Raw genomic sequence first — 19,536 nt, forward strand, 5'->3', positions numbered from 1 at the left:
CGATCGATCGCAATGCCTGCGCTGTCTGCGTTCTGCCTGTACTGTCTTTTTGGTTCCCACGTGGTCAGGCAGGTGATGGCGGCGCAGGTTGTGTCCCAGGCAGCGGAGTCCGGCCCCCGAAACAGCCCTGGCAGAGGTGGGTGCTGCAATGCTGCTGCTTCCAGATCTCACATCTCGGGGTGGTGCCCCCCAAGTTAGGGACAGCACTACCCGCTTTTAATAGCGGCGGCGCCTTTCTCCGCCAGATCAGGAAGTCTCCGCTGTTTTCCTGCTGTGGCCGGCTGTCACCAGAGCCAGGGGGACAGCTCTTTTCTTTCGCTGCCTTAGGGTGCGGTCGAGAGCTGCCCCTCCTAGGAACCTGTAGTCCTCGTGTCGGAAACCACCCCCTGCTTTGGCTGGCAAACGGACACCAGAATAGTGGCGGATAAGATTGACTTGGCGGGGAGGGTTGGGGCTGGCCTGTGGCCTCGGGCGTTTCATCTGTGGGCTCTAAGGGAATGCTTTCTGGGAAGAGGCTCATGGTTTCTGGGCACTAGCTGAGCGCCCACTGAATGGCAGGCCTGCGCGAGGTGCAGGCACTAGAATACAGGACCTGCCCTTAGGATCTCAGTCAACCCGGGATACTGGTGTAAACAGATGACAGCCGCCTACTGGCCCAGGGAACTTACTGAGCTGTTAAGGACAGCAGCTACCACAGGGACTTGGACCTGCCAGAAGAGGTTCTTCAAAGGGCTCAGCGAGGCTGGGCTTGTCCAAGGTCTTTGAAACAACTGACCAAAAACCCTAACATTCAAATCTGGTCTCAGGGCTCCAGCATGCCAGGCTAGTTCACTGCACCTCTCCATCTCCCCCAAACACAAGTCCTGGGAGGGTCCTTCTTAACACAGGGGCCATAATAGAAGCTCTGGGCCATAGTACAGGCTCAGTAAGTATTCAGTGAATAAATTAACTTCTTGCCTTACCACATTCTTGAATTGGTTCCTAAAGAGGTACCTCTGCGTTGAGCTAAACTGTACTGTAAAGAATGGGATGAGTTACAGTAGAGCCAGGCATGGTGGTGCAACACTGTAATCCCATCACCTGGGAAGCCAAGGAGGATCATGAATGTGCAGTCAGACTTGGCTACATGGTGAGACATCTCAAACCTCCCCTTTCTCGCTAGAAAAGAAGTTACAGTATTTTCTCCTCTTTTCAAAGGGTTATATGTATCCTCTGCTCCCATTAAACTTATTGCCCTCAAGGCCAAGGTTGTTTTTTTGTCCTTATCTGTATGTCTACAGTCCTGACTAGTGGCTTTTCTGTCCTTCCTGGGGTGGGGATAAGGAAGAACAATGGGATTAGGAAATTTGTTAAGTCAATTAAATGTGTTTATTTTCCTTTTAAATGAGGAGAGGAAAGAGTGAGGTAATTAACTAATGTGTGCCTAGTCAGTGAGACTTGAGTTTTGTGTACTGAGACTTGCTCTGCTTTGCCCCTCAGTCCCCTGGTGTCATCTCTACTCTTCTGAGGTAAGAGGTGAGCCATATCCCATTCATAGGCTCAAGTCTTTGATTCCCAATAATCTCATGATATGGAAATTAATTATGCAGATTTCCTCCTGGTTTAATAGATTATCTCTCTACTGTCAGGATGAATTCAGTGGGGGAAAAAGCTAGGCCAACCTCCATGTCTGGAATCTGGGCTTTATACTTAGAGATAACAGCTTAAGTGGGTCTGGCTGTGGTCTAGGCCGGACATAGACTGAGGCCTTGTATTGTTTTCTAGGTCGGGTCTTTCGGGGCCGATTAGCCAATCAGATTCCTTCTGAAATCCTGAACAACCCCCAGCTGCAGGTAGCCATCCAAGCCCTACCTTCTAACTACAACTTTGAGATCCCCAAGACCATCTGGAGGATCCAACAAGCTCAGGCCAAGAAGGGTAAGTAAGCTCCCAAGTGTTTAGCTGGGGTGGGGTGGAGAGGTTGCCTAGCCTAGAAATGGGGCAGAATCCCCATCCTTGCCTTTTCTAGCCCTCTGCCTCTCATGTCTCTGCTCTGTTTTGCAGTGGCCTTGCAAATGCCAGAAGGGCTCCTCCTCTTTGCCTGCACCATTGTGGATATCTTGGAAAGGTGAGGCTTGGGGTGCTGGCGAAAAAGCAGAGCCAAGACCCTTCCTTGTCCTTTATGGTGCTGCCTGTCAGCATCATTTTTCCCTTCTGGACCTCTGCCTTCCCTTATCCCTCCTACAATCATTCACACACAAGGGGAACTACCCAAGACAATACTCCCAGTTTGTTAACAGCCCTGCTTGTCCATATAAATTTTCCCTCCTCTATGTTGGTGATAGGAAGAATTCCACTCTCAAGACCCACATCAGGTGGACAGACCTGGGGAGGAACCTAAGAATCTCAAAGCTGACCCTGAACTGGGCTGAGGGGTCTGGGCGGAGGTTGAGGGTAGGGAGGTATATCACCTTTTTCTCAGGTACACTGGGGGAGCGGGGCAAGGATGGCAGGGGAGAGAGGTGCCTAGGGAAAGGTATTCAGTTCCCCTACCCCCACCTTCTAAGTTTCTTCAGTAGAATGAGCCATCCTTGGAAGTGGGGGATGATGAGCACTCAGCCATCTGGAACAAGCACAGGCACAGGGAGGGGGAATGAAGAAAGGGGAGGTCATCTCGTGCTGGGAACCTCCCACCTCCCTGCTGCTGCCCTCCCCCCCTTTCTCCCCCTTCCCACTGCCACATACCTACTTCCCTGCTCCCACCCTCTTGCCCCTTGGGGATGCTCTCTGGGGCTCAGGCCAATTTGCATACATTTTAATCTATAAAAAATTAAGTGCTCTGGCTGACTCAGAGCCTGGGCTGCATTCTAAGGAGCTGAATAATCTGCTTGTGTGCACAGCCTGATTTGGGGAAGGGGTGGGGGAGAGGGCCGGCTGGCAACAGCTTAGTTTCCCCCACCACACCCCAGGGGAAGAGTGGAGGACCACAGCCACTGAGGCAGGCTCTGCACCCCAGATGTGGTACATCTCCTTTAGGGTCTCCTTTAGGGAAGAGCTCAGTTTCCTGCTCTGTTCCTGTGGCAAGTTCAGGGGGTACAGGGTCTTCCCTGCCCCCAGTGATTCAGGCCTGGCAGCAGATCCCATGGCAATGTGCTGGCCACAGCCCACTCTTCCTGATGCATGAGGCATGTGGGTGGTGCCATGTGCTGTGGGGGAGCTGTGCTTGGACCCCCATCCTGGACACCTAGGGCCTTGCCTATGGGTAAGGAGTGGTGGGGGTCCAGGCAAGAGGGAGGCTGTGTGTATCCATATATCCGTGCCCACGCACACTATAATGCCAGGGCATGGGAGTGGGGACCTTTGCATGTGTGTGCATGCTCACTGCCCTGGGTGGGATGAGTCAGGGAATCTGTGTTGGACTCCATGCATGCCTGGCCAAGGGTTGGGGGTCCCTTTTGCACTCTGAGCCTGGGCAAAGGAGTCAGGGTGCTGCAGAGACCTCCTTATGCAGCAACTGTTCCAGGAGCTGCTGCCAGGGCCGAGGGAGGTGGCAGCTGTGCCACTCCTACTCTTGGTTGGCAGCTGCCAACCCAAGGAATTGGAAGAGGTGGGGAGAGAGGAGCTGAGTCCTGAGACACCTCCACAGAGTTAGACTGTCTCCCAACTCATTCTTCGTATCACTGTCTCATTGTTTCCCACCCCCACTCCTACAGGTTCACAGAGGCTGAAGTGATGGTGATGGGTGACGTGACCTATGGGGCTTGCTGTGTGGATGACTTTACTGCCAGGGCCCTAGGAGCTGACTTCTTGGTACACTATGGCCACAGCTGCCTGGGTATGGCAGGCCAAGATATCTGGATGCTGGCAGGGAGGCAGGTTGCATACTAATCTTCTCCATAGAAGGAGAAGACCCTTCTTCTCCACAAAAGAGTCTTCTTGCCTCACTTGGAGGCCCAGGATGGCCTTGGCCTTCCTGCTTTGCAGGTGGATCTTTCTTTGGATTTGATTGCCTTGGAAACTGTGCTACTGTCCTAGATGCATGTGATTGAAAGGCTGTTGGTGGTACAGCAGGCTGGGTCCCCTAACCAAATGATAGAAGAGTTCTAGGAGACCTGTGACCGCTTCCTTTCCTACCACATCATTCGGCCCCCAGCCTGAAGCCACTGGTCCTGGCTGCTCAGAGACTGGGGTTGGGCTGGGCCCTCTGCTCCTCCTGCCTTCCAAGATTTCCTTTTTTTGGTGGTACTAGGGTTTGAACTCAGGGCCTCATGCTTGCTAGGCAGGTGCTCTACCACTTGAGCCACTCTACCAGCCCCCCAAAAAAGATTTTTTTTTTCTGTACTGGGGTTTGAACTCAGGGCCTACACTTTGAGCCACTCCACCAGCCCTTTTTTGTGATGGGTTTTTTTGAGATAGGGTCATGCGAACTATTTGCCAGCTTCGAACCGTGATCCTCCTGATCTCTGCTTCCTGAGTAGCTAGGATTACAGGTATGAACCACAGGCACCCAGCTCAAAACAGTTTCTTGAACTCTTCTCTTCCCCCAGTTCCTATAGACACCTCAGTTCAAGACTTCCGGGTGCTGTATGTCTTTGTGGACATCCAGATAGACACTGCCCACCTCCTGGACTCTATCCGCCTTACCTTTCCCTCAGCCAGTACCCTTGCTCTGGTCAGCACCATTCAGTTTGTGTCAACCTTGCAGGTAAGTGGAATGAGGATCCCAGCATTCTGTGGGGCAGACAGAGACCAATGTCCAGGCTTTTCCTCTGGCCCCAGCCACTTCCTTCCCTTCTTTCATTATCCCTACAGGCAGCTGCCCAAGAGCTGAAAACTGAGTATCATGTGAGTGTCCCACAGTGCAAGCCCCTGTCTCCTGGGGAGGTTCTAGGCTGCACATCTCCCCGACTACCCAAGGAGGTGGAGGCCATTGTGTAAGTTAGAAACAGGGGCTACCTTGTAGAAACATGAGAATTGTATCCAGAGAAAGGAACATGAGGTTCATTACACATGAAAGTCTAAAGCTCCTAACCTGTATGCTCAAGGTGACCTTGCAAAGTGGGGACCAAACAGGGACTAGACTTCAGGTTTACTGTCTCTTTCCAGTACTGTAGCATGTGAAAGACTATGCCTAGGATGGGGTCCTGAGTCAGAGGGCCTGATGGCGGGGAGGAGGGTGGGCTAGAAATGGTGGAAATATAATTGGAGAAGATGGATGGGCACACCCAGGCTGCAGCCCCATTAATTTAGCATCCGGACAGCTAACAAGCAGGAGCAGCATGTCTCCTGCTGCCTAATTATTTTAGGTAATGGAAATGCTTAATGTTGTGTGAATGCAGCCAGCCTCAGAGCCAACAGCTCCCCCGGCTGGGATTGGGGAGGGGAGCCCTGTTCCCAGCTAATGACAGGGAAAAGGGAGGGGTACTCTTGGACTCAGCCCCACTCCTGGGGCTTTGAGTGCTGGTCCCATAGGTTTTGCTGCACCCATATAGGACACAGGCCCACATTTGGGCCTTCCCCAGCCCAGACCTGGCAGCCCTGCTGTATCTGTGCCCTGAAAGATATTCCCCGCATAACCCTGAGCTCATAGATGTCTATCCTTGGGGGCTTCAAGGTGTGTGTTGAGGAAGGGACACCCTGAATGTCAAAAGGAGGTGGTGTGGTCTCCAGGAGGGAAAGAAGCAGTTGCCACAGGTGGACTATGTTCCATGCTTGGGTGTCTCCAGGGCCTAGGAAGGCACTATTAGCTATAGTATGTCCTAGAGTGTGCTTGGTACAGCCTGGTGGTTAAGCCTGCAGTCAAGTTTCAAATACACTGTTTCACAGCTGTGTAGCTTTGAGCAAGTGTCTTATCCCTGAACCTCAGTTTTATCTTCTGTAAAATGGGGATACTGTAGGTGTCTTGGAGGATCATTTGATAGGACTGAATGAGTTCATACATGTAAGGTACTTAGTCCAGGTCTGGAACTCAGAAGGCACAGGTCCTGCTGGGCACCAGTAGCTCACACCTGTAATCCTAGCTACTCAGGAGGCAGAGGGATCAAGATTTGAAGTCAGCCAAGGCAAATAGTTTGAGAGACCCTATCTTGAAAATACTCATCACAAAAAGGGCAGGTGGAGTGGCTCAAGGTGTAGTTCCTGAGTACCCCCCCCACACACACACACAAAAAGATGATGGTGATGTAGGTCCAAGACACAGTAGCTGTTATAACTAGTACCCAGACCCAGAGCTGTTTTTGCATAGCCAGTGTATACCATGGCACCTCATTTACAGAATAGATGACACTGTGATGAACACTTAATTTCCACATCTGTACTGAGCTTAATAAGACAGAACCTGCCCCCTTACTTCCAAGTGAGGCTCTCTATAGCCCCAGGTGGAGGAATCACACAGGCATCCAGGTCAAACTGAGTTGCTGACAGGTGATATGACCACTTGTCCAGTTTACACACAAAGTCAGTAGCACAGGCAGTTGAGAACTCAGCCCTTTGTACCTCTAACCCAGAGTGCCTCTTCTGCTGCTCCACATCACACTGTCTCTCTCCACCCCTGTAGGTATCTTGGAGATGGCCGCTTCCATCTGGAGTCTGTCATGATTGCCAACCCTAGTGTTCCTGCTTACAGGTATAGGCTTGGTGGGATTGACCAGCTGTGGAGGGGTCAGAGTCTCTGCCCCTAAGGCCTTCAATAGGCTGAAAGGTCATTTTCTGCCTCAGTGATAAACATTCCCCAGTTATAAGGGTCTGAGGCACTTGGGTCCTGAGATTCACACTGAGATTCTAAAATACTTCCTCAACTCTTGCCTGCTCCAGCTGTGGGGCTGATCTCCCAAGTGATAATCCCTGTTCTTGTCTTGGACCTGATTTCCTAATTACTTGCTTGAGGCCTAAGTCAGGGAGCCATATATATAACAAGAGTGGCTGTCACAATGACCCTGGCAACTTCTCTTCCAGGTATGACCCATACAGCAAAATCTTGTCCAGGGAGCACTATGACCACCAGCGCATGCAGGCCACTCGTCAGGAAGCCATAGCCACTGCCCGCTCTGCCAAGTCCTGGGGCCTTATTCTGGGAACTTTGGGCCGCCAGGGCAGTCCTAAGATCCTTGAGGTCAGAGGACTCAGGGTGGCCTCTGGAGGAGTAGGGCTGCCTGAAAACCAGCTGGGAAAATGAGTAGGCCACGGAATTTAGCTTTGGCTGCTTCCTTCTCACAACAGCACCTGGAATCTCGGCTCCAAGCCTTGGGACTTCCCTTTGTGAGGCTGCTGCTCTCTGAGATCTTCCCCAGCAAACTCAGTCTACTTCCTGGGGTGGATGTGTGAGTTTCCCCACCTTACCTACCTATCCTAACTCTGCTAAAACAGTTAAACTTGGGACCTGCTCAGCACAGATTGAAGGATGCAATCAATGGGAATTCCATACATGATCATGAAATTTTAATGTTTACCAAGCACTTGCCCAGCAGGGGCCACCCTTGACAGTGGGTCACCTGCTCTGTCTAGACTTGGGGCTCAGAGGCAATGGTAACACCGCAGTAGTTCTGGTGAGATAAATCTGAGGGCACCGTACTGTATCAGGTACTAAATTTGGTTCTGGGGAAAGGATCACAAATGAACTGCCCTTAGAAAGTTCAGAGTCAGTGCAGGAAATGGGAAAATAAGAACAGTATTGTATTCTAAACAGCAGTAGGCACCAGTTTTACTTTAGGATTCATAAATTCTATTGATTAACTGGTATGTCTAGGCACTCATGTTTTTCAACATGCTGCCCAGAAGAGGGGCTGCCTTCTACCTCCTGTCTTACCTGGCTTCCCTTCCCAGGTGGGTGCAGGTGGCATGTCCACGCCTCTCCATTGACTGGGGCAAAGCTTTCCCCAAGCCATTGCTGACGCCCTACGAGGTAACACCAGGTTTTGAAAATTGGTGGAGGAGTGGGCTTTGTACCTTCTGTCAGGAGGGCTCTGAGGTGGAGAGTGGATGGGCAGTACTTAGGTTGTTCATAGGTTCTGAAGTCAGACGTCTTGAATCTCTCAACTGAGCCCCATTCCTTGCTGTGTCACTTTAGGCAGGTCCCTTCACCTGACTTTTCTGCAGTATGGGGATAATCTATACCTTTATAGACTGTTGTGAGTTATGCACTCAATCCTAGCGCAGAAAAATGTTGGCACGTGTCCGGTTTTCTTCCCGCAGGCGGCTGTGGCCCTGAGAGACATTTCCTGGCAGCAGCCCTACCCTATGGACTTCTACGCGGGCAGCTCCTTGGGGCCGTGGACTGTGAACCACGGGCGGGACCGAACCCCCCAGGGCCCTGGCCGGCCGGTGTTGGAGAAGGTAGGCAGGGACTTCAAGGAGCGGGAGAGGCAGCCCCGGGGCGCGGCCTTGGTACTGGCCGCCTCTCGGAGACGCCGCCCTGCGGCCGCTAGGGGAACTGCACGACAGCGGAGTGGAGGTCGTCACAGAAGCGAGACCCTGACTTAAGTCTGCAACCTCAGGTGCAGGAGGAGTCCACGCGCCCCTCTCCAGACGTGGCTTGCGAAGGCTGCAGCTGCAGAGACGAGAAAGTGGCGCCGCTGGCTCCTTGAGTCGCAGGTATCCGCCGCTGTTCTGGCTACTTCCCACCCCTCTCCGTTGTCGTAGGAGCGCCCTCCCACTCGGAGCCCCGCCTTCAGGGTGGTACTGGCACTTGGTCCCGCCCCTCGCATATTTCACTTCCGCTCGGGGAAGGACCGCTTCCGGTCTTCCTGTGGCGCGCTACCTGCCAGGATGGCGGCTCGGCAGCCCCTGCGGGTCTTGTGCCTGGCGGGCTTCCGGCAGAGCGAGCGGGGCTTCCGCGAGAAGACTGGCGCGCTGAGGAAGGCGTTGCGGGGCCGCGCCGAGCTCGTGTGCCTCAGTGGCCCGCACCTGCTCCCCGACGCAGCGGGCCTCTACGGCGCCGGGCCAGACTCCGGTGAGACGAGCCCCGCTCGGGAAATGCTCCCAGTGTCTTGGTTATCTCGCTCTGTCCCTTAATGCCCCGACCCTGTGCCCTCTCCTTATTCCTCCCACCCAGCCCCTCCGGCTCTGACTCGAGCCGTGGCCCCCAGGCTTCTGCTTCCTCTTGTCTCCAGTTACCGCCAAGCCTCATGTCCCCCATTCCCTGTCCCTCTGTCTTTTCCCCCTCGCCCTACCGCGATCCTCTTCCCTTGTAGGGCCTTTGCCTCCGGAGGAGCAGCCTCGAGGTTGGTGGTTTTCCGAGCAGCAGGCAGACGTTTTCTCCGCACTGGAAGAGCCTGCAGTGTGCCGGGGTCTGGAGGAAGCTCTGAGAACCGTGGCACAGGCACTGGACAAGCAGGGGCCTTTTGACGGACTTCTTGGCTTCAGCCAGGGGGCTGCATTAGCAGCCCTTGTGTGTGCCCTGGGCCAGGCGGGTGATCCCCGCTTTCCCTTGCCACGGTTTATCATCCTTGTGTCTGGTTTCTGCCCCCGGGGCCCTAGCCTCAAGGAACCCATCCTGCAGAGCCCGTTGTTACTGCCTTCGCTCCACGTTTTCGGGGACACTGATGGAGTCATCCCTTCTCAGGAGAGTATGCAATTGGCTAGCCAATTCCCAGGCGCCATCACCCTTACTCACTCTGGGGGCCACTTCATTCCAGCGGCTGCATCCCAGCGCCAAGCCTATCTCAAATTCTTGAACCAGTTTTCAGAATGAAAGATCATCAAACGTCTCTGAAGCCTCTGAGCAGCTGTAATCTATGCCCTTCTTTCCCCACCCTGGGACCTCCACTGCTGTGCTAATTATTGGTTCTCAGGAGTGTACTAATATAAGCCCTGCTGTGCAGAAAAAGGGGAGCAGACCTTAATAAACTTTGGTTTCTGATAATCAAACATGAAAAAGGCCAGAGAACCCTGGATGAGAAAGCAGGGGCTGGCATCACTGCTACTGCCACAATAAAGTGGTTTGGATTTTGAACACCTTTTTTCTAATACACATAGAAAAACTCATTTTATAATGCAAGTCTGGTTTCCTGACCATCCACACAGCTCCCTAGGCAGCACCAAGTGGGGAGGTACTTCTCCCACTGTAGGTGAGTTCCCCAGAACAAGCTTGTACATATGTGTACTCACATTTTTGGTGGAAGTCTTAAGTTCCAGACTGAAGAAAAGGAGGCCTTGGTGGATGAATCAGAGAAGAATTTACACTTGAGAAGTTTTCATCAGAGGTTACCTGGCAAGGCTCTGCCTGGGCCGCATTGATTTTAGGCTTCCTTTACCTTAAGTCTTTTTTTTTTTTTGGCAGTACTAGGATTTGAACTCAGGGTCTTAGGCTTGCTAGGCAGGCGCTCTAGCATTTGAGTCACTCCACCAGCCTGAAGCTTCCTCCATCTTGATCCTTGAGAATTGTGGGCTTGCCTTCCCTCATTCTTTGCTGTCTGCTCTTTAACTGCCCCAGCCCCTCTGAACTATGAGCTTGAAGGGTGAGGTGGTACCAGACCTCGGGCAGGGGGCCAGTGAGAGCGTAGAATAAACAGCCTCTTCCTAGCTTGACCCTGTCTGCAGGGTTCCTGAGATGAATCCCATGCAAAATTGATGATGGTAATTATCATTGATGGAGTGACTTTAGCCAAGACCTAAGTAGTCCAGCTGGTTTGCCCTTGGGGAGTACAGTCAGTCCCATGCACTTAAAGCACTGCCCTCTATACTCATTTCCCTCCCAGTTCTGCTGATTCTTTTTACCACTCCTCCCCCTTCCCAGATTGTAACTTCTTTCCTGCCTCTGCAGATGGAAACTGGTGCAATTTGTAGAATTTCACAATAGACCTATCGAGCCCTGAGCCACAGTATCCCCCAGGAAGCTTAGTAACTGAGCAGGAGTTAGGGTTAGTACAAATATCCCAGTTCATTGTTTTTGACAACCACATACTTCATAGGTTACACAAAGTTGTAGGTTCTTCTCTACGGGTAGAAGCTGTGCAAGACAAACTGGAATTACTTGCCCAGAGATCCATTCTACTGGGTTTAGAGCCTTTACAATAGAAAGTTTATGTTGCACCAGGTTAGAAGTTGGCCTCTGCCTTGCTTTTGTTTTAAAGGAATGACTTCCTTGGCAAAAGGTTTGAGTTATTCTTACAGACTTGTTGGATTTGGCCCATAGGATTCCTGGCTTTTCTGTAAGTAATGGATCTGCAGATCACATACCTCCTGGCATAGGCTGCTCTCTTTAGTTAGGCCAAAAGAGTGAAAATGAGGACTTGCATGGCCCAGCTGTTACTACTTGGAGTTGTTATGTTGGTTAAAAGAGAGCAAGATAGCTTGAGGGAATGGATTTTAAACCAGAGCTTAAAGCTAGAAGGGGAGGAGGGGTGTAGGACAGAACAATTAGATGGAACACAAGTGCTCATACTTGGGTTGAGGAGAATTTCTCCTGAGAATCAGAATGCCCAAGGTAATAGATCATATGGTCCACTAGCTCCCAACAAGTGGGACGTCACTTCCCTTCATGCTCTCCAAGAACAGAAAAGAATTTGAGGAGGTTGTTTACCCCGTCTAATACCACCACCACATGCACAGGGTCTATGGACCACCTACAAAGGAGCTTCTGTTAGAATCACTGGGACAAACTGCCCCTTGGTTCTTCCTCATTGAGGTATTATTTGAAAACCATTGCCTTGGGAAATAGAATAAAGTCTCCGGGAGTATGTGTTATTGGGGGGAAAAAGTCCCCAGTGTGATTGTCATGTAAACCTAGGCGGGGGGAACAAGCTCTCCTGAAGAATCATTGAGCTCACATTTTTAATTTATAGCTAAGAGGACAGAAAGTGTTTATTGAGTACTGACTGTATGCCAGACACTGATAGGAAGGAGCCTTTGCCTAACTTAAATTTTATTTTGGTACTAGGGGTTGAACCCAGGGTCTCTAGCATGGTATGTATGCCCTCTATCATTGAGCTACACCCTAGACCCTTCCATGCCTAATTTAATTTTATGACTTCATGAGGCAAGGACTGTTTGTTATTAAGCTAAGAACCTAATTTTACAGTTGAGGAAACAGGCACAGAGAGGCCAAGCGACTTACCAAGGTTGGATTCAGTTTTTTTTTGTTTGGTTGGTTTTTTTTTTTTTTTTGGCAGTGCTGGGGTTTGCACTTAGGGATTCCCACTTGGTAGGCAGGCCCTCTACTGCTTAAACCACACCTCCAGCCACCAAGGTTCAGATTCAATAACTTCCTTTCCTTCGTCCTGTCCTTCCTCCTCCCTTTTCCCCCCTTCTCTCTTGCTCTTTTTTTTTTTTTTTTCCTTCTTTTGGCAGTACTGTGGTTTGATCTCAGGGCCTTGTGCTTGCTAAGCAGGCACTCTAACACTTGAGCCACGCCCCCAGCTCTTGCTCACTCTGGATCTTCATGGCTGTGGAGTGGTCATGCTCTTTTTTGGGTGGTACTGGGGTTTGAATTCAAGGCTTGGCTTCACGCTTGCAAAGTAGGTACTCTGCCATTTGAGCCATGCCTCCAGTCCGTTTGTGCCCTGGTTATTTTGGAGATGAACTCCCAACTATTTTCCTAGGCTGGCTTTGAACCTGGATCCTCCTGATAGCCTCCCAAGTAGCTAGGATTGATTGGTTACAGGCATGAGCCACTGGTGCCTGGCTCAAGAACTCACATTCTTGTCTGTTAATAGTCTGCTCTTTTTTTTTTTTTTAAGACCAGGTCCACTAGGCTGGGCTGGCCTGGAACTCCTAGTCTCAAGCCCTGCTACATCAGCCTCCTAAGTAGCTGGAACTACAGGTACATGCCACTGCTCCTGGCTTTAGTCACTGTTTTCTCTGCTGCACTGTGGAAGACAAGTACTTGGGCTATGTCACTTGTCTGAGCCTTAGTTTCCCATTCCATAACATACGTTGGAGGAGGGGACACACTAAGTGTGTTTAGCACTGTATGGTGAGTTCTCAGGTTTTCCCCTCTGACTGCATTTTTCGGATGGGTTCAAACTGCAAAAGACTTGGCCTCTTCAGAACATCCCTACCACTTCTCTGTTCTACCTCCAACTGTACCTTGGATTTCTAAAGCTCTGGGCAGAGTCCCTTAGGAAAGAACCCCTCGACAGCCTTCTTTCTAGAGCATCTGCACAGGGAAGTGTGCTCTCCTTTTTCTGCCTAAGGGCCCAGAGCGGAGGTCTCCTAACAATCCACCCACAAACATGTTGTGTCCTATAAGATATGTAAGATTGGAATCGAGTTCTGCTGTTTCAAGGATTTTCACTTCCTATTTCATCCTCACAATGCACCTGCTAAGAGGGATTATCAGGTTTTGCAGAAGGGTCAGAAACAGATCACACAGCAGCAGGTGGTGATGAAGCATGCCTGTAATCTCAGCGGAGGCTGAAGGATTGTGGGTGCAAGGCCAGTGCAGGCAAAGTTATCAACATCCTGTCTCAAAAAACAATAAAGCCAGATGCAATGCCTCATACCTGTAATCGGGAGGCAGAGATAGAGAAGATTGAGGTTTGAGCCCAGCCCAGGCAAAAAGTTTGCAAGACCCCTGTCTCAACAAATGAAACTGGGTGTGGTGGGGCACACCTGTAATCACAGCTATTCAGAAAGCATAAACAGGAGGATTATGGTTCAGGCCAGCCTGGGGAAAAACTGAAGACCCTATCCCAAAAATAAAGCAAAAGGGCTAGGGGTGTAACTTGAGAAGTAGAACACCTGCCTAGTGTTTGGCCTTGAACCCAACCCTCAGTACCAGAAAAAGACGAGGGCCGGGTGGGGGGGTTGAGAGCAAGAGCTCTCAAGTGGTAGAGCTCTTGCCTAACAAGAACAAGGTATTGGGTTCAATTCCCATTACCTCAAAAACACAACTCCTCCCAAAAATCTAGAACGCTGGCAGGCAGAGTGACTCAAGTGGTAGAGCACCTACCTGCCTAGAAAGTGTGCAGCCCTGAGTTCAAACCCCAGTACCACAAAAAAAAAAAAAAAGAAAAAAAATCCAGAACATGGCCATTTAACAGCCACTTGATGATAAAGGCAGGTTGGACTTCTCACTTCCCAATATACTCTCCCACCTGCACACACGACAATGGGCCCAGAGATGTCTGGAGTCCAGAATGAAACACGTTTTGCTCCAAGACCTCAGAATCCTGAGCAGCCAATGGAGTAGTGGAGTGTGATTAGCTGGGAGACCACCACCAAGTATCTTAGAAGTAATTTAGAAAAGGATGGTGTGTGTGGAGAAGGAAATCAAAATTGGCCTAATGAGTAGTGCCTTGCCTTAATCACTTCCTACACCATCCCTGAAGTTCCACACCTGATACTTTCAGCCAGCCTCAGCGATGGGTGATGTTGGCAGTGACAGATGACATAATTGTTTTTGAAGAGGTCATTGCTCACACTTCACTGGTGGAACAGGACTTCGGCCCCTGTGGAATTCTCCTCTTTAGAGCAAATCTGAGAAACTCTCAAACTGGAATTCAGCATCTAGAGACAGGCTGAGGTGAGAATGCTGGTATGTTCAGGCAATGCTTCAGGGACCAGGTGAACTTTACTAGCCTATCGGCTTCTTGAGTATTAGGGACCATTCTTATCCTTCATGGCTCAAGAGAAAGTTGGGGAAGGGACTGAGGGGATGCGGTAGCCCTATCTAGCAGGAAACAGATTCAAGGGTTTATTCTTCGCCCTCTGCCTTGCTCAACTAGGGGTTCCTGGAAGAAAGGTGTGGCGCACTCCTTCTGCCCCCTTCAGTACTTAGGAGGCAAACAACATTCTTTCATACCTCTTCATTCCAGCAGCCTATCTCCCGCCGAGGAGATAGGAATCCACGCCCCAGAACCACCTGCTTTCTGACCATCCCCGGGCAGCGATACCTCGGCTGCGGGGACAGCACAGTCACTGAAGCGGACGGTCAGACCCACTGCGCGGACCGTGCTTCCTCTGGTGCCTGGGTGGATGCGCAGCGGGCAGACCCCAGGGCCCGCCTCCACCTTCCCGCGCACACCTCGTGTCACCCCCGCGGTCACAGCCGCCCCTCCTCCTCTTGCTCTGCGTCTCCCCAAGCCGGGGCTGGCAGAACGCGGCGTGCTGCGGCGCGTGGGCGTGCTGCGGGGCGACCATGGCTGTAGACTGTTACCTCCGGTTCCCACAGTAACAATCGAAAGCCACGGTTGCCCTGGAGACGCGGGGGCGGGGCGCGCGCCGCTGACGGCACCGCGGCTGCAGCTCGGGGCGGCTGACGTCAGCACCGCGGGGCCGGGGCCGGGGGGCTGGGGGCGGCTGCGGCGCGGGCTGGAGGCGGTGTCGCGACCGGCACTACTTGGCGCGGGGGCTGTGCGGAGCGTGCGTGTGGGCCAGGAGCCTCTCGCAGTCCCCGGGGACCCAGAACGGGATGGACCGAGGGTGGCGCCCGCGCTGCATCAGCACCGCGGACAGCGGCAGCGCAAGCAGCCAGCGCGGGGTTGCGGGACCCCGAGGGACAGAAGGGCCCCAGGGCGCGGCGGGGAGCCGGGTCCGCGGTCCTGGGGCGGGGCCAGGCGTCGGTGGCCGTGACTGGAGACTGTTACTGAGGGCGGCCCGGGCAGTAAGCAGTCTAGAGCCAAGGTGCCGACGCGCTGCCCGGACAGGGGTGCCCCCGTAGCCCGCGGCTGGGGGCGTTGTTGCTCCTCCTCCCCCACGTCTCCTGCCCTTCTTGGCCTCAACACTCGCGGACAGGCACGCGACCCTTGACGTCAGAGTCCTGTGACGTCAAAGATGTCCTGGCAGGAGGCGCTTCCGGCGGGTGGGGGCGGGGCGCCCTGGCCGAAGCCCCGCCCCCGCCTGGTCCTGAGAGGACAGCTCCACTTGCAGAGGCGGGAAGTCGTGGGCGCAGTGGCACAGCCCGACGGGAGGGGACGGGGAGAGGGGCGCTGGGGCGAAATGCGGGGCAGGGGTCCCGAGAGAGCAGCAGCTGAGGCTGGGGGCAGGTGGGCGTCTATCTCTCGCCGCCGCCCCCGCTCAGTCAGCAGTCCAGGAGAGCTGGGCTAGGCTGAGTCACCGCGCTGCGGGGAGGGAGGGGGAGGATGGGGGCGCGTCTCCTGGGGTACCAGCACCTTCTCCCCACTTTCTTGGGAGGATGGCGCAGGAGACCCACCGAAAGCTTCAGGGTCTCGGGTCCAGTCTCTCCTGGATGCGCCTCCAGAGTGGCTGCGTCTCCATCTGGGCGCGGGCAGGTGCTGAGCGGGGTTGTCAATCTCTGGCCCCTGATCCGCCAGCTGCAAGAACACTCGTCCCTCCCATCCTGTCCCCATCCCCACTCTGTAAAGACCTCCAACCCTCTGCCCACCGGTCTTCTCCTCCTCCCCCACCCGTGTCCGCGTACCGGTCCATCTGTGGCCCATCGGTCCGTCGGTACCGCTTACCTGGCGGGCCGCGTCGCGCCAGCGCCCGCTCGCCTCCCGCAGCCCGGCGGGCGCCGCCGCTTTTATAGACGCGCGTAGTACTCGTGTGGCGGCTCATTCATGCGGCCGCGGCTCCTACACACTGACGCGCTGCCGACGTCAGCGGGGAATTTAGGAAACGGGAAAAGGGGCTATTTATAGTGGCGAGGCGGGGGGTGAGGTGGTGGGGACCGAAGCGATGGGAATTGGGAGGGGGAGGAGGGTGCGCGGAAGTTGGATCGGGTAGGGGGACCATGCGCCCCCTGTCCTGGTCTACAAGGGGTTAACTTTCCGGAACTGCGGGGCTCGGGGCCGGGGGAGGAGTGCAGGGAGGGTGCGGCGGCTCCGTTACATGTTTATCATTCTCCCCTTCCGGAGCTGGGGCTCCTGGGGGCTCAGCCTCCTCCCCGCCTGTCCCTCGGCGGTCCTCACCCTGTAGCCCCCAATCCCATGCCTCAGTTCCAGGACTGGACGGCTCTATGACATCACAGGATGCCACGCGCCGGCGTCACACTCTGCATGGCTACTGTAGTGTCACCGTCTTCCTGGGGCGAGGGAGGGGGGCGTAGGAAAAGAAGCTACATCCGCCGAGGGGTCTAGCGTGCATCCAGCGCCGTGGCGTGGCATCCCGGTGGAGGGTGGCGAGGGGAAGAAAGGTAGAAGAGTCCAGGAAGCTTGGGGATTGGGCGGGGGTGGACATGGGAAAGGTAGGCACAGCGGGGTTCAGGTACCAGTCCTGAGCTGGAGACCCGAGGAAAGGCCAAGTGGTTAAGGACAGAGATCTGGGCTTCCCAGAAAGGAGTGATGGGTTCAAATGAGGGAGGTGGAGAAAAAAGGAAGAAGGGGCAAAAGGAAGCCTGGCAAGCGGACAAGAGCATAGGTGGCAGTGCCCAGCTCTGGCACCCAGGGACCACCTCAGCACTCATTTGTGGCGCACTTACGGCAGAGCTCCTATGAGGGTGAAGGAGACCAAGGGCTCAGCAGCTTAAGAGAAGGGGGTGTGGGGACCACTTCCTGGAGGAATTAGAGTCTGACCTGAGGGTCAGAATTGACAGGAGTCCGTGCCACGTGGGGGCAGTTCTTCGGAACAGTAGCCGGCAAATAAATGGCCCGCCCAACCCTAGGCTCTAAATGGGGCAGGAGTGTTTACAGGGTGGAGCTGGACAAGGGTGGAGAGGAAGCAGTGTGGAGCTGGCTGGTGGAGCTGACGAAGAAGGGAATGGTTGAAGCATGGAATAGATTCCACAGGAGAATTAGGGGCTCTGACGTTGCCACTGGGCTAGGAGCAAGGCTAAGACCCTTCTCATACTGATGCAATGAGGGCTTGAGGGTGCGGGGTAGGGGTTAACTTGGTGCAAGTGCTAAAGAATAAAAGCAAAGATTGTGGACGCAAAAGACAGGGCTGAGGGACTAATCTTGAGACATGGATGATCTGACCCCAAGAGGAGGAGAAAAGATTAAAGCAGAGATGAGCTCAGAGAAGCTCAGCTTGCCCTTTGTGATTCTAGAGTTCCCGTTATTTTGCCAAAATCTTTGTTCCAGTAATTCTGTTCTCCAGAAATACCTTCCAACTGGGCGGGAGAACTCTTATTCATCCGTCAAAACCCAGCTCTAAGAGCACTTCTATTGATTCTCTCACCGCCCCCACCCCAAACACTTCTGTACACTTTTCTACCTTAGCCTTTACTCGGCAGAGATGTGGGGGGGTCCACCTCTGATAGAGGTCAAACTCTGAAGCACACTGTTTTCTGCTTTGGGACCTTAGTACTTGCTTGGTGAGGACGCTGTGGCCGTGGTGAGATGCAGTACGTGGATAAGATGAATCCAGAACACAGAGCGGACACGAGGGAAGGAGGCAAACCCAAGACGCAGCGGGACTCAGGCGGGAGGACTTGTTTGGACCACAAGCCCCAACCCGGCACTGAAGCCGCCTGCGAAGGAAACCAAACCTCTGGGGGGCGCCCAAGACCTTGGTGTCGGTCAGGGACAGCAAGTGGCCACGCCGGCCGCCCCTGGCGGAGTGACTCAGCCACTGCCTCTAGCGGGGGCGTGGGGGCAGAGGACAGTGCGGAGGGCGGCGAGTGTGGCCTCCGCCCGCCCTGCGGCCCGGCGCGGTTGCTAAGCTCGTCAAGGCTTCGGAGAGACGCGATCTGGGCGAATCTCATTGGTTACCATGGTGACGCTGCGCTCCAGTCTCTCCGCTTCGCGCTGAGGAAGGCGCAGCCAATCAGAGGCTGCGGGCGGTTTCGGGGGGGGGGGTTCGCGTGTGGGCGGAGGTCAGGAGTTGCGGGGGAGAGGAGGCGGAGCGTGGGCCTCAGAGACGCGGGGCTTGCCACAGTCCTAGTGCCTCCACCCGGCTGCGAGGGGACACTTCCGGAATAGTGGTGCACGCGCCAGCCGGTGCCTCTCCTTTCTAGAAGAGGCATTCGTCACTGGAGTGAACCCATCCTTTATGTGGGGTTCAGAACTTTTTCGGGGGGGGTCCCAAGCCACAGCCTTTCAGGTCATGTTTTATGGTTGGATTGGAGAAAAAAAAATCACTCACTCGGGGTCTCTCTAAACGGCTCGCATGGGGGATCTGGGGTCACTCCTGCGGATCCCTATGAGGCTCTGTCCAGCCCTTTCCAGCCGGGCATCCTGGGGTCTCTCCGGACACCCGCAAGTTCGGGGCGGGGCACTACGTAGCAGCCCCAGGAGTATCCCAGACAGCTGCGACTCCGGGAGGGGGCGGGGTGTGTGTGTAAACCTGGATAGGGTCTGGGTGCACACGGCTTTGTGCTGTGCATACTTAACCCATGTGCTCGAGTGGGCGTACTGGGGGTAGGTCGAAGGGGAAAGTCGCGCCCGGGGATGTGTAAGGAGAGTCCCCCGAGATCTTGTCTACTTTCATCTCTTTAGGATTTCCATAAGCTCCCTCACCACCGTCGCTTCCTTTTGGGCAGCACTTTTCCCGAACTGGAGCTAAATTCATAGAAATGTGTTAAGGAGAGTGCTCAGCCCAAAGCCCTAGGGCTTGCAGGACTCGCGGGTCCGCGTCTCAGGTGGGCACATCTGGAAGCGTAAACCTGCACACACATTCCCAGCTTAGCTGGGCATCTGCAAGCCTCCAGCCCAGGTGCGAGGGAGGGCGGCTGCAGCCGGGAGGCGCAGTCCCCTATGGCCGCGAGGTGGCGCCATAGCT

The 19,536-nt window shown here is 53.9% G+C and overlaps 2 protein-coding genes and 1 long non-coding RNA gene across 5 annotated transcripts; 2 read left to right on the forward strand and 1 right to left on the reverse strand.

The window, feature by feature from the left end:
* Dph1 (diphthamide biosynthesis 1) lies at positions 1-9,308 on the forward strand. 3 transcript variants are annotated; one of them, XM_020169118.2, is made up of 13 exons: positions 1-136; positions 1,765-1,917; positions 2,044-2,107; positions 3,693-3,814; positions 4,527-4,684; positions 4,792-4,913; positions 6,536-6,604; positions 6,934-7,090; positions 7,198-7,298; positions 7,801-7,879; positions 8,170-8,310; positions 8,472-8,568; positions 9,168-9,308. In XM_020169118.2, the coding sequence occupies exons 1-12, from the start codon at positions 13-15 to the stop codon at positions 8,559-8,561; spliced, it is 1,380 nt and encodes a 459-aa protein (XP_020024707.2). In that variant the 5' UTR covers positions 1-12; the 3' UTR covers positions 8,562-8,568; positions 9,168-9,308. The 3 variants fall into 3 exon arrangements, with proteins under 3 accessions (XP_020024707.2, XP_073902685.1, XP_073902686.1); XM_074046584.1 differs by lacking the exon at positions 1-136 and adding an exon at positions 176-1,129; XM_074046585.1 differs by lacking the exons at positions 1-136; positions 1,765-1,917 and having other exon boundaries at positions 2,055-2,107; positions 3,693-3,851.
* Positions 8,676-9,928, forward strand: Ovca2 (OVCA2 serine hydrolase domain containing). The gene is made up of 2 exons (XM_020169120.2): positions 8,676-8,926; positions 9,168-9,928. Exons 1-2 carry the CDS (start codon positions 8,743-8,745, stop codon positions 9,665-9,667), a joined length of 684 nt encoding a protein of 227 aa, XP_020024709.2. The 5' UTR covers positions 8,676-8,742; the 3' UTR covers positions 9,668-9,928.
* A 5,616-nt stretch (positions 9,929-15,544) lies between these two features.
* On the reverse strand, positions 15,545-16,362 carry LOC141413805 (uncharacterized). The gene is made up of 2 exons (XR_012438713.1): positions 16,070-16,362; positions 15,545-15,977 (listed from the first exon to the last, which is right to left on the reverse strand). It is a non-coding gene; the product is annotated as an uncharacterized lncRNA (long non-coding RNA).
* Positions 16,363-19,536: the final 3,174 nt, after the last annotated feature.

Source organism: Castor canadensis, chromosome 11 (genome assembly GCF_047511655.1).
Source record: "Castor canadensis chromosome 11, mCasCan1.hap1v2, whole genome shotgun sequence".
In the NCBI taxonomy this organism is placed as follows: Eukaryota; Metazoa; Chordata; class Mammalia; order Rodentia; family Castoridae; genus Castor; species Castor canadensis.